This window comes from Mus musculus, chromosome 1 (genome assembly GCF_000001635.26).
Source record: "Mus musculus strain C57BL/6J chromosome 1, GRCm38.p6 C57BL/6J".
Taxonomy (NCBI): domain Eukaryota; kingdom Metazoa; phylum Chordata; class Mammalia; order Rodentia; family Muridae; genus Mus; species Mus musculus.
In genome coordinates, this window is record NC_000067.6 from 133,652,033 (window position 1) to 133,665,664 (window position 13,632).

General features: G+C 41.8%; 2 protein-coding genes across 9 annotated transcripts in view; both read right to left on the reverse strand.

The window, feature by feature from the left end:
• The window catches only part of Zc3h11a (zinc finger CCCH type containing 11A), a 41,538-nt gene extending 32,171 nt beyond the window's left edge, over positions 1-9,367 (reverse strand). The window contains exons 1-3 of one of the 8 annotated variants that reach the window (XM_030242922.1): positions 9,224-9,348; positions 3,313-3,366; positions 1,941-2,000 (exon numbers count right to left, since the gene is read on the reverse strand). The gene's annotated coding sequence lies outside the window, so the exon portion shown is untranslated. Of the gene's footprint in view, positions 1-1,940; positions 2,407-3,312; positions 3,367-9,204 lie in introns of all 8 variants that reach the window. The other 7 variants (XM_011248075.1, XM_011248073.2, NM_001276767.1 and 4 more) reach the window with 7 other exon arrangements.
• Zbed6 (zinc finger, BED type containing 6) lies at positions 3,847-8,853 on the reverse strand. Its single transcript, NM_001166552.1, has one exon. The coding sequence runs from the start codon at positions 7,563-7,565 to the stop codon at positions 4,623-4,625; it is 2,943 nt and encodes a 980-aa protein (NP_001160024.1). The 5' UTR covers positions 7,566-8,853; the 3' UTR covers positions 3,847-4,622.
• Positions 9,368-13,632: the final 4,265 nt, after the last annotated feature.

A 13,632-nucleotide genomic window follows, 5' to 3' on the forward strand; every position in this document is an offset into this window, starting at 1 on the left:
AAAACAATCCAGTGTCTATAAATTATACGCTTGCAAACTAGCAAATCTAACAACTAACTACAAAGTATTGAAAATAGCAGGACCATAAATAAGGAAGATAACCCAAAACTGTACAATTGTCCCATTCAGATAACAATTCTGAGTGAGGCTGTAAAAGATGAAGAAAATGAAGGATGCAAAAGCCATATTAAATACAAAACCAGAAGCTGAGCAGTGACCAGGAACAGAAGACCTATATCATTCATAACTGGGACAATAAAGGATTAAGGAAATTAATTCACCACCCAAATAATAAACACCTTGAATTCAATTCAGAATACCAAAGGAAGTTTCTCCCTGCAATTTGAATCTGTAAAATCATTATCAATAGTTGAGAAAAAATAAAGGCAATTTAAAAGAGAATAGAAGGGGCTGGCGAGATGGCTCAGTGGTTAAGAGCGCCGACTGCTCTTCTGAAGGTCCAGAGTTCAAATCCCAGCAACCACATGGTGGCTCACAACCATCTATAACTAAATGTGATGCCCTCTTCTGGAGTGTCTGAAGACAGCTACAGTGTACTTACATATAAATAAATAAATAAATCTTTAAAAAAAAAAAAAAAAAAGAATAGAAGAATTGGGGAGATGGCTTAGGGGCTAAAGTGCTTACTATGCAAGCTTTACGGCCAGAGTTTGGATCCCCAGAACACACATAAAATGCTATGTGGGAAAGGCAGTCCTTATCTAACAAGTCTATCCCTGAAAAGTGTTACAAGGAGCACCAGAGATGAGCTATCTATCCAAACTGTCTCTCCACACAACCAGTGAGATCTAGACCAGTGAAATCAACATAATCTTGGGGCCTCCACATATGCCCCATATATATGCAAACATGCACACATACACACACACACACAAACTGAAAGAAAAAAGTAATGGAAGAGTTTTTTTTTTTTGCTCTACCTGATTATACCGTAAGTATAAAGTGGTTAAACACAGAATATAAGCAACTACACAAATCAGCAATGCAAAAAGGCAATAAATTTGGTTGTAAGAAAGTTTGAAATTAACAATAAAGTCAGTCACTTGAGAAGAAGTCTCCTTAAAGTGCCAGGATAATAGAAGTGTCAGATCCTTAGAGCACTAGAGTAAAGCACATTCAGAGCCCACAATTGCAGTCAGCAAAAAGATAAGCCCCATCTGATGAGGTCTTCCCTATGTGTAGAGTGGCTATGTCATGTGACTGTAATCCTTAAACAGCATCTGAATATGCAGCATATATTAAGTATATGAATATACAGTATATGGAAATCTTGGTTTTTTAATATGCTGAGTGAAAATACCGTTCCTATAATACAAAAGTTAAAAACCATTAACAAAATAAGGAGAAAACATTTTTATAGAATGATCTATCAACAAAATGGCCAAAGAGTTGCTATCTTTACTAAAAACAGTACAATCAAGAGATTCCATAAATAAGGAAGGCCTCAGTTGTTCAGTAAATTGTTAGAAGTTCTTCTGAGTAAGGTTTAACTATTCTGTGAATAAACTGGTTCTAAGATAACACAAATGTGTGCATCCAACTTACTGAATGCAGGGCTTCTGTTAATGATATCAAACCCCTCAATGTCTCCCAATGGGCAATACATTACATTATGGCACGTCCACATCGTGAAATACATGCTACATAGCTACTACAAAAACAAAATAAAGCCACTTATCTAGACAAGGAGCTACTCAGTAACAATTAATGATTTTTTTTTCTCCAAGGAAAAAGAATTATAGAATGTCACCTTAGCTCCAGGAAGAAATGTTAGTTTCTATTCCCCCGCACCCAAATTAAAAGCTTATTTAAAAAATTACGAGAGATAAAGTGTGGACAATGGCTTTTGAGCATCACTAGTCTAGCATGCCTTAAATTACAGTGTACTCCTTTCATGATAAAGCCCCATCCCCACTTACATTAGCTGGTTGCTCTCAACAGGAACATCTGTGTCTTCACTCAGTTCCAAGCTATTACGCCTGTAGGTCGAACCAACACTCAATCCATGAATTAATAATAATGAGGTAGAAAGAATTTTCTTCCTCACATTGCCAAGGAAACCTCTCAGCCACAATTGAAACACAGGATGTGTTTTTAAAACATCTTTAAAACATCTCCCAACTCCTGGAAGATTAAGTCCATTTGTATAACCTCTGTCAGACTGGAGACAGCTAGCATTAGTTATCTCCTCAAAAAAATAAAAAAATAACAACAAAAGTTCATTTAAAGATGAACTTAAAATTCAAAGAATTTAAAAAAAATCCATCTTCCATAGCTGAGCAATATAATTTAAAAATAAAAAGATGAAAAAAAGAAAAAAGAAAAAAGTAAAAACACCACCAAAATTCAATAAGATCCAATTTCTGGTCTTCAAGATTTCTTCACCTATTAAGAAAAAAAACAGAAACCTTCCCCCATCTTTATTATCTGTATAATAAAAGCATACTGTATGTAAAAATATAAAGTGTTTTATGTATATAATATCCATATAATATATACTAACAGGCTTATACACACACAAATGTATAGAAATAAAACATTTGGGTAACTATTCTTTTAAAATATAATATAAAAGCTTTTATATTTGGGTTCAATATAAAAATAGTGAACTTACTCTTATACCAAAGTACCATGAAGTTAATGCTACTAAATTTTACCCAGTCACAAAATCAAGATGAAATCCATATAGATGGATGTATTGATAGATACATATATTTGTCAATGTATATGGTATGTTTAACAATCATCGTCAGGGAGTGTTTAACCAAAATAGGTACAAGTGTATAGTTACAGAGTAACTACAGAGTGGGGCAGCGAGCTGAAGAAGGCAGAGCAGCATTACAGCCATTCTGAACCAGCTCGGGTGGGCAGGCGGGCGGGGGAAGCACAGATATGCTCACGGGAAGCACAGAGATGCTCAGGATGCTTACTCTTCTTCCTTTAGATCAACAGAGCATCACTGGCATGGCATTCAATGCTGGCCCTGCAAAGGCTTCCTGATAACTGATGATTAGAGCTAAAGACTTCACTCCAGTTGGTAAAAGGGTAAATTTGGGGGAGATAAAATTTCACTTCACAATGAATGGTGCATTTACCATTTAAGAATTTAAAATTTAAAAAAAAAAAGTTATTTTAATACACAGAAATGAGTTTCAAAACCAGCCCAGTAACAAAGTCACTTTGCTTCTTATGTAATAAACACTACAGACTTTCTAGGCTAAATCTTGCCAAATACTATCCAAGACAAAACTAAAATCAAGACTTAAAAAAAAGTGGACACCTTTTACTCACACTTAATACTAGTCAATTTTCCAGGAATTTTTTGGGCAGGGAATATCCCCAAATCTAAAATGAAAAAAAAGGAAAAATTGGGATCTTACATTAGTTATTCAATCTGAAACATCTAATAGACTTACTAAAAGTCAGCTCTCTGTGGCCTCCCACTCAGTCACAGAAACAGACTCTCCGAGTGGGAAGGCACCTGCAGGGCCACTGAGACAGTTCACTCATTTCAGCAATGATGCCTAACACAGTAAAGTTTCAACTGCTTATCTCAGTTAAAAATACAGTTCCAAACTGCAGTTAGGAACATCATGCTATGGACCAGGAGCACCCTTGAAAAAAATGAACAAGCTCTAGAAATATTCTCTGGGAAACTCACATGGGGTCTGCACGTTCACGAGGCTTGCTTGTTTTTTGATTTTACAAACATCTAATGTTTTTTACTAATGGGTTATTTTAAAGGCACCTATATAATCCCTGTTTTTGGTACTATATTATAAAAAGCAAATCAAAGACCAAAAAGTCATTTTCTAATTGTTTTGTAATGTTCCCTTTTATATAGACCCAATCCTAAATATAAAAGATAATTCTATCATACCCAGTAACCTGACATTATAAACTGACCAGGGTGAGGCAACTATAATTTCTAAAAATGAAACAATTTTGTGGGTTTTCATTCTGTCAAGCTGTGTCAGGGGTTTTAAAGAAATTAAAAAACAGGGGAGGGAAAGACTATGTTAATGCAGTCACTAACACATTCTAAACACCTTTGTGCTCATAGAAGTCCTGAATCACTGTATTTATATAAATAATAACTGAAACCCAATCTTCCACAGTGGAAGAAGTTTTTACTCTAATCAATGACTAGCTCAATCTACCAACCAGAAATACCTAAGTCCTTCAACGCTTCACTGTGTTTCTCATTAACACTGCCCTCTCTCTCAAGTGATACAAATGACACTTTGATAGATGTTAGTTACACTGAGTTACAACTGTGAAATTTTCAAAGTTAACCTTCATTTTGTCATCGTTACACTGCCTCTGTGGAGTTTTCAGTCTTTCTGTAATTTCGGATTTCCTCAGGTTTTTCATTTTTGTAAGGCAGGATCTTAACATGTTGCCTGGGCTGGTCTCAAACTCATGTGCTAAAGTCATAATCCAGCCTCAGTGTCTCAAATAGCCAGGACTACAGGCACTGTGAACACACCCAGCCATTTTTTTAAAAGGATAAATAGTACGACTACATATAGTAACAACAGCAATAAGATATAGTAATATAGCGAAAGCTGCCCATTTTAAGTAGGACAAGGAAAAGGAAATTAAGGTAGTATTTCTTTTTCATTGCTCTGAACAGCCTTATTTTCAGGGTCCCAGCTCAGAATCAATGTAGAATAGTCATAGTTAACATTCTCCAAGTTCATTTTCAGAAATATGAGCTGTTCTATATTATCAAAGTCCATGTTCATGATCTGCTTTGGATGAAAGTGGCTATTTGTGGTAAACATGCATTCAGATTGCCAACTACACATGGGGCAACTCAGATACTGAATGGCAACTTGGGTCAAAGCTGGCCATATGCTCACCTTCCTCTGCCAGTAAACCAAAGGGTCATCACCTCCTGAGAGCTCTGAATACTTCTCTTTGAAGTACTCATCTACTACTGCTACCGCAGCGGGGAGCAAGGAGCTTTTGCTCCCAACAGCAACACTGCCTGCGGCTGAGCTATCCAGAGAACCTGCACTGGAGGTGCCTTCTTTTATAGAAGTAAACGAATCAGTTCCTAACCTAACTAAAGGGCCAGATGTTTCAGAACTTGAAATCTGGCAGGCCCCTGGCGAAGATTCCATATAATTACAAACCTCTTCTGCAAGGATCTGTTTGTAAGTTTCTAAATCAGCACCTTGAGGAAAAAAGTCCTCCAAACTGTTCTTAAAACAAGGATCTAACAAAGTAGCCAAGATACAATGCTTGGATTTGAGCATGGCACTTAGTAAGGCATCACTTTCAAGTTTCAAAGATAAACTGTCCACCAGATTGAGGGCCTGAGTAATACCTCTGACTTGAAAATCTTCTCTGAGTCTCTGCAGGGAAAAGAGGAGATGGTGGATTAGGGGTAGCACCTGATTCAATCCTGTTGTCTTCACACTCACTCTCTGGGTGGCCTCCTCAAATGGCTTAAGAATATCACAAACGTATGTCATTAGAGTCCACTGAAGGGAGGTAAGTACAACTCCACTGGCTCTGCCCAGACTATGGTGAACAGAGTAGCAATGTTCTAAAAGCCATTTTAACATGTAAAAGGTAGAAATCCAGTGGCCAGTTTCATCCTGCTTCAGATTCTTCCATGGAAGCTGGTGATCATTTTGGAATTCTTGTAGTATCTGGCGGGCTTTGACAGAATGGCTAAAATGATGGCAGGTTTTCCTAGCAGCCACTAACATATTCTCAATACTTTTGTGCTCACAGAAAAAGTCCTGAATCACTATATTTAGACAATGCAGGAAGCATGGCACATGGGTAAAGCCACCACCTTTGATTGCATGTACCACATTAGAAGAATTGTCAGAAACAATGAAGCTAGGGGTAAGGAAATTAGGAGAAAGCCACAGACCAATCTGGTCATTTAATTCTTGTAAAATGTTAGTTATCAAACAGTCTTTGGCTAAACCTGTAACACAAAGTACTGCCCACTTTCTAAAATTGGGAGTCCCACCATTACTGGGAGAAGATGCAGTTTCCAAAGAGACCCAGTGTACAGTCACAATGAAATAGTCAGTGGAAGGGTCATGAGTCCATATGTCAGCAGTCAGGTGGATCTTTTGGCTTTGAACATTCTCTAAAGTTAAGAAAATTTTTTCTCTAACAGAATCATATAACTGAGGTACAGCTTTGGTGAAAAAGTAAGTCTCTGATGGCAATCTATAGTCAGGAGCGACAATCTGTAGAAACCTTTGAAAGGCTGGGGTTGAGAAATAGTTGTACGGATGCAGATCCTCCACAATCATCTGAATAACTGCCTGACTTATTTGATTTGCGGCTGCATTTTCACAATGTGTCGTCGTTTCTCTCTCTTGTGCGTGCACCGGATTATCTTGGTCTGCAACAGGAATAGGACTCTCAGATCTATTTTCAACCTCTAAACAAGGGGGTTCATCTGTATCAGAGTCACTGAGGTCCTCAGCTGTTAAATCTTGGCTGCCTGATGACTTCTCTCCAGGCATCGTATCATTCAGGAGATCACTGCTCTCTGTTTCAGTCTCATCTAATCCGTTTCCAATAGCACCACTGTCTTTGTTGGCAACAGCCCAATGGATGGGATGCGTGGCCTGAAGATGTCGTTGAAGTGTTGAAGTTCCTAAGTGGGAACCTGGCCTACCCCGGCTCACACTTCTTTTACATATGTTACACACAGCTCTTGAGATGTGCTGAGGGTCAGTATAAAAAAAATTCCAAACTGCAGATGTCTTGGCTCTCGTTCCTGGAATTAAGGCATGCTTGACAATGTTGCTTTTGATGAGAAAGCGCCCTCTTTTTGCCCTCAGGGCATCAGATGCTGACTTATCGCGCTTCTTACCCATTCTGTTTTCATCTACAGAATCAGTAGGAATATACTCAAAGCTTCCATTGCTTCCAGGAGAAGGAGGAGACAACGATAAATCCAAGGTAAAGTCCTCCTCCCCATTAGTGACTCCAAACTTGTTGGCCCTGGTCCAGTGAGGAGAATGCCTTGCCTGAAGATGTCTTTGAAGAGTAGATGTACCAAGATGGCTGCCTGGCTTACCCCTGCTGACACTTTTTTCACACAGGTTACAAATTGCTCTCCAGGTATATTGGGGGTCAACATGAAAGAAGTGCCACACAATGGAGGTTTTGGCTCTGGTACTAGGCAGATAGATTTGCTTTTCTATGTTGCCCTCAAAAAGACTTTCTTCATCTTGCTCAGGGGCACCGGAAGCTAACGAAGCAGGGGCATCAGCAACAGGTCTCCCAGACCCCAAATCCTTACTAAACTTTTTGGCAAGAATCAATTTTTTTCGGCGTCTTTTCCCCTTAATTCGCAAACCCTTCTTTCTTTTCTTTTTAGCAGGCAATTTTGTCTCTTTATTCGCTCCTTCTGCCACCATCTTTCCCTCTACCACATCGTCTTCGTCTGTGTTTGAATTAATGGAAACGCACCCCAGAATCCCAGCATCACCAAAAGTACTGCATCTTCTGCCAGGAGAGATTGAGGAAACTGGTACACTTAGAGTACATACACTCATTCTCTTTATGTCTCCACAATGCGGACCAGAACCTCTCAGTGGGTTTATTACTCTGGCAGAAATACAGCTGACCCTCTCCACTTGTATTACCTTTCCTCCAGTTTCTATGGGGAGTCAAATTCCCTTTCAACTGATGATTTCCAAGCCAGGTTATTTTTGGAGGAAAAATGACAGCAATGGAGAACATTCCCAAACTCTGTCTTGCAGGGCTTTAGGAGTTCTTGTAACTTTCAAATTCAAATCGTCCAGTGTCCTTATGTTATAGAAAAGAGAACCGAGGCCCATTTTCCCACCGTCATGGGATCTGGAGCAGCTAAAGGTTAAGTCTTCCAAATTGCAGGTTCACGTTCTTGCTGCCGAATCAAGAACTTCATCTGCTGGAAATGCCTTCAGTTCTTAAAATATGTACTTTTAGTGAATCCACACGACAACAACACTGGCTTTCCCTTAACTTCGGGAATATTTTCAGGAAATTTCACTTAAGCTTAGTGCACCACTCAACAGTCATCATTTAAGACTGACTTGCCAATACAACCTAAAAAGTCAATTCCGGCCAGCTAAATCAGATTCCACATACTAGGCATTAGCAGTAAGCGCTAGCTGTGCCCTTTCTGTTCTGATATTTTGAAAACTATAGGTGGCTGAAGAAAAATTAACTGGAAATAAAATTTCAAAACAAGGTAACAAGCTATATTCTTCATTTACGGTTTCTATCAAGAGTTCATATTTTTAGACTGAAGCAACATTACATACAACCTGTAAATAACTCATAAATTGACATTCTATGAGCAGCCAAACTAAAATAAGCTTTAAACCACTTCCATTCCTTTTCCGTGGGCCCCCTCCCCTCCCCTCAATACCAACACGTTTACCCTACGAAAGCATGGCTACCACTAGCTGCACAGCCGCCTTCTCTGGGTTCAGAACCAAAGCCTGGTAGATGTCAACAAAACGAGCCTTCCCCATGGGGATCCGCACCGATTATGGGCGTCTAAGGGGTGTTCTTCGTACGATCTCACCAATCCTACAAGAACGAAGAGTCCCTGTAGCTCTTGACTTCGAGGATGAAGGCTTGGGCGGGAGAGTAATCAGGGTAGGGAATGGGAATAGGATACCAGAATTCGACTCTGTATGTGGAATATTAGAAAACCTCCAAAGTAGTGGGACCCTAGAGAGGAAGGCGAGGAGGTAAAGTCGGGTCCAGGCACTTGATCTGATCTCGGGAGGGAGGGCCAGCTAACTAAAGAAACTGATTCCCGGAAGAGAGCAACCTAGTGTCAGTTCCCCCTCCGGGGGTCCGAAACAGTCGCTTTTCCGGGGCTACCCGGGAATCCCGGTTCGGGAACACCGGATGTGGGGGGAGGGGGAAGAGGTTGGTAAGTAAGGGAGCAGGCGCCGTGGGGGTGGGGCGGAGCGGGTGGGGGCAGGGAGGGTGGGAAAGTGAGCTGAAGTCTGCCTAGGAGCCCAGCAGGCCGGGGCCGCCGGCGGGAGTCCGGGTAGCTGCCGTGCTGATGGGCCCGGTTCAGACTTCCCGGGCTAGGCCGAAAGTCGGGCGAGGGGAGGCCGCTGCCACTCCCCTCGCCCTCTTCTCCCTCCCAGGCCCCAAGTCACCCGGGAATCAAAAAATGGGTCTAGTTACCAGAGAACAGAAACTTTACCGAACCGATGACAATGTCTCCGACTCCCGCGTGCTGCCACGTCTTTCTCTTTTCTTAGCTGCGGTCGCCCGCCGTCCTCACAGCAGCCGAACAAGCAGAAACCCAGGACTGCCAGCGTCAAAGATGGCGCCCGGCTACAGGCTCGCCTTTAAGGCTGGGCCAGTGAAAGTGCCAGCACGACGCAAAGCGCAGGCATTCTGGGAGTTGTAGTTTCCTCTATGAGGCCAGCCTTAAAATGGCTTCTTGGGTCATAGGGTCACGTGTCACGGAGGCACGGGGACCGGAATTTCTTTCTGTGGACCCGGATGCCTATCAGAAAATTATTCTTCACGAAAGTTTTGTTTTGTTGTAAAATCAAGGAGAGAAGCAAGAAACCTGTCTACCAGATACCAAACATTCAATTTATGTTAACCAGAGTGTGTATAATGAGCCTTCCAAACCTGATAGACATTTAATTAAAAATTAGCTCCGAACTAACTGACCTGTTGTGGCAGCACTTAAGAAGCAGAGGCAAGCAAGTCTCTGTGAGTTTGAGAACACCCAGATCTATATAGTGAGTTCCAAAACAGCCAGGACTATTTAGAGAGTCCTGTATCACAAAACAAAACAAAAACAAAAACAAAAACAAAAACAAAAACTACTTTTCTCTTGCAAAGTTGAAGGACTTCCATAGCAGAAGTTCTGCTCTGGATGCTTTCCTTTACTTAATCACATTTATCTGTTTGTTTGTTTTGGCTTTTGAGACAGATATACTATGAACTCCTAACCTGGAACTTGCTCTGTAGACCAGGCTAGCCTCCAATCTTTAGCAATTCTTCCTCTCCTTGAGTGCTAGTGCCACAGGCATCTGCTACCATGCCTGGCTAGTTTTGTCTGTCTTTCTTTCTTTCTTTCTTTCTTCCTTTCTTTCTTTCTTTCTTTCTTTCTTTCTTTCTTTCTTTCTCTCCTTCCTTCCTTCTTTCTTTCTCTCCTTCCTTCTTTCTTTCTTTTTTTCTTTCTTTCTTTTTTAAGGTTTATTTATTTTATATGAGTACACTGAAGCTGTCTTCAGACACACCAGAAGAGGGCATCAGATCCTATTACAGATGGTTGTGAGCCACCATGTGGTTGCTGGGAATTGAACTCAGGACCTCTGGAAGAGCAGTCAGTGCTCTTAACCACTGAGCCTTCTCTCCAGCCCATTTGTTTGTTTTCTTAAAACAACGTGTGTTAGAAAAATAATCCATGTTTGATAAGAAAGTTACAAGATCGTGCAGTATGTAAAGCACTTTCCATGTATGCCTCAATTCCATCCCCAAAACCCATAAAGTTGTCCTCTGACATTTAAAAGTATACTGTGACAGGAACACCCATCAGACAACAATCTTTTTTTTGTTTTGTTTTTGTTTTTGTTTTCTTCAAGACAGGGTTTCTCTGTGTGGCCCTGGCTGTCCTGGAAGTCACTTTGTAGACCAGGTTGGCCTTGAATTCAGAAATCTGCCTGCCTCTGCCTCCTGAATGCTGGGATTAAAGGCGTGTGCCATCACTGCCCGGCGACAACAATCACTTTTAAAAAATGAAAATAAAATTGTAAGTTCAATCGCCAAGTTGGGGGTGTCAGGAAGTTATGAAGAGCAGTGGGGAAGGAGGAATTTACGAAGGTTGAGAGACAAGAAGGAAAAAAATATGAGCAACTACCTCTCATTATTCACGTTATTTTGTACTTTTTCTTTAATATGAAGACAGACAGAAACACACACACACACACACACACACACACACACACACACGCTCGCGCACATAGTTTTTGGGAAAGAAATGGCCTCTGGGCCTGGTATAGTAGTATACACCCCTGATTCCAGCTCTTATGCCACAATAACATAAGATCACCACAGGCTAATCAAGACTATGTAATAAAATCCACAACAAAACATTCGAGGCGTGGTGGCGAGCACCATTAGTCCCAGCACTGAGAAGGCAGAGGCAGGTGGATCTCTGAGTTCAAGGCCTGCCTGGTTACAGAGAGAGTTCCAGGACAGCCAGGGCTACACAAAGAAACCTTATCTGGAAAAACAAAACAAAAATGACATCTGACCTTGCAACTTTAAGTCATAATGACAAACCTATGCAGGGGTAGCCAGGGTGCTCTAAAAACCTTTGCTTTGTTTATTGTTTTTGCTATTACTGGGATTGGGGGGGGGGGAGGGCTTGCTTTTGTTGTATGTCGAGACAGTCTCACTCTATAGCTCAGGCTGGCTGTGAACCTCTTGTTCTGCCCCAGTTTCCCAGCTGCAGTCCTTCCAGGCCTGTGCAGCTGGCCCTCAGCTATATTTAGATAACTGTACTAGCTAGGCATTGGAGAATTCCAAAATAGGGTATGTTCCTTGTCCATATGGCAGTTTGGAGTTCTCCTGAAGATGTGGTAAGTATCTCTCAGGCAGTGAACACCAAGCATCAAGCCGTGGTTTACACGGAAGTGACACACTCAATTCTTATATGATCCAGATAGATGTGTGTGTGAGTGTGGGAAGACTATAACACCAGCATGCTTCAGTGAAAGGGACAGCTGTTATTCTTCGCTCCAGCCCATTTGTACCTAAAAGGGATGGAATGCAGGCCGAGTATTGGCATGTCTTCTGAAGTTTTTAACATGAGCAGGACAGAAAGAAAGAGAGTGGGGGGTGGGGAACGTTCACCAGAGATTTAGATTACTGGGGGTGCAGGGTGTACAAGTGTGGACCTGTGGAAGTTAGAGGACAATTTCAGGCATTATCCCTTAGATGCCATGGTCCCCTCTCACCATCTTTCACCATCCTGGAACTGCAGGCAGGCTAACAAGCCCCAGGACCCCACCTGCCGCAGTCTCACCAGTGCTGGGATTGTAACCCCACTGTGGGACTGTGAAAGGTAGCTTGGTCCCCCTGTTGAACTAAGGCTTGAAACCCTGGAGAACCTGGAGGGGTCATGTCCTCTACGTGTGGAGGGATTGGGGTATTGTGCTTCAGTGACTGATGGTCACAAATCTATAGGGGGCTGCTGTTAGTGACAGGGGCTTGGTGCCTGGGATCAGGTGAAACTTCTACTGTCCCTTCAGGGTCTCTGGAGTTGCAAGCCTTAGCTCAACTGGGGACCAAGCTACTTTTCACAGTGCCACACCCCAGGGCATGCCTGAGCTTGCCCATGAGTTTTAAGAATCAAACTCAGGGCCTTGAGGTCCTGGAGTTAGCGGTTACTCAAGAAGCTATCTCTTCAGCCCAGAATTCAGGCCTTTTTGGTGAAAAACTTCTACATTTGGAAGCTCCTTCAAAAAATTTACTTTCTGGGCTGATGTGCAATCTCTACCTTCCATTTTGTGTGGAGGAGTGAAAGAAAAACCCAAGCAGCAAAGAAAGTCAACAGTGGAAAGTCCATGCAATCGATCGTAATTGAACCAAACAAGCCACATTCCAGCTCCAGCAAGCAGCAGATCGAGGCGGCTTTTGACAGGTGGGTCTGGCTTTAGAGTCAGGGGTTGTAGAATCTCCCTCTGGGAGGAAGCTCCCTCGGTGTCCCTGTACAGAGGCCCAGAGAAGCCATTGTGTGAAGCTGTGAAGGCAAGGCCTGGATTGTTGGACACCCCGGGATGCTGGAGATACCAGAGTCGTGGGATACCTACGTAGGAAAGCTGCAGACCCAGCATGGGACCAGCACAAGAGAAAGAAGTGGGTCGTACTTAACAGAGCTGAAGGAGATGGAGGTCTAAAGAGGACTGTGACATCAGACAGGGAGAATACAGAACTTGGAGATTACCCTGCTGGGTTTTTATCTTGCTTTGGTCCATTTTTTCCTCCCTAGACTCCCTTTCCCCACATTTGGAATGCCAATGTACATTCAATGCACTGTATGCTAGAAGTATGTGATCTGCTTTTTTGATTTTGGTTGCACAGGGATTGCAGTTAAGGGATTGCCACAAGTCTCCGAAGGGACTTTGAACTTTGGGCTTTTAAACCTTGTTGAGATTGTGATAGACTATGGAGAATTTTGAAGGATTGGATGCATTTTTGCATTATGAGTGGTACAGCCTATGGAGATCATACTGTAGAATGTGGTGGTTTGAATAAGAAAGGCCCCCAAAAGCTCATATATTTGAATGCTTAGCCATTTGAATCAATATCATTGAATCAAAGTAATTGAATCAAATAGTAGCACTATTTGAAAGTATTAGAAGGATTAGGAACTATGTGCTCTTTAGAATGAAAACCAAACCAAACCAAACCAAACAAACAAATAAAACAGGTCTTTAATCCCAGCACTGGGGTGTTTGGAGGGCAGAGGCAGGTAGATGTAAGTTCAAGACCAGTTTGTTTTACAGAACAAGTTCTGGGACAACCAAGGCTACACAGAGAAGCCCTGTCTCAGAAAAGCAAAACACAACACAACACAACAACAAA

Bases quoted from the DNA above. Each gene is read 5' to 3' on its own strand.
- Zbed6 (NM_001166552.1), bottom strand. From the start codon at position 7,565: ATGAGTGTATGTACTCTAAGTGTACCAGTTTCCTCAATCTCTCCTGGC.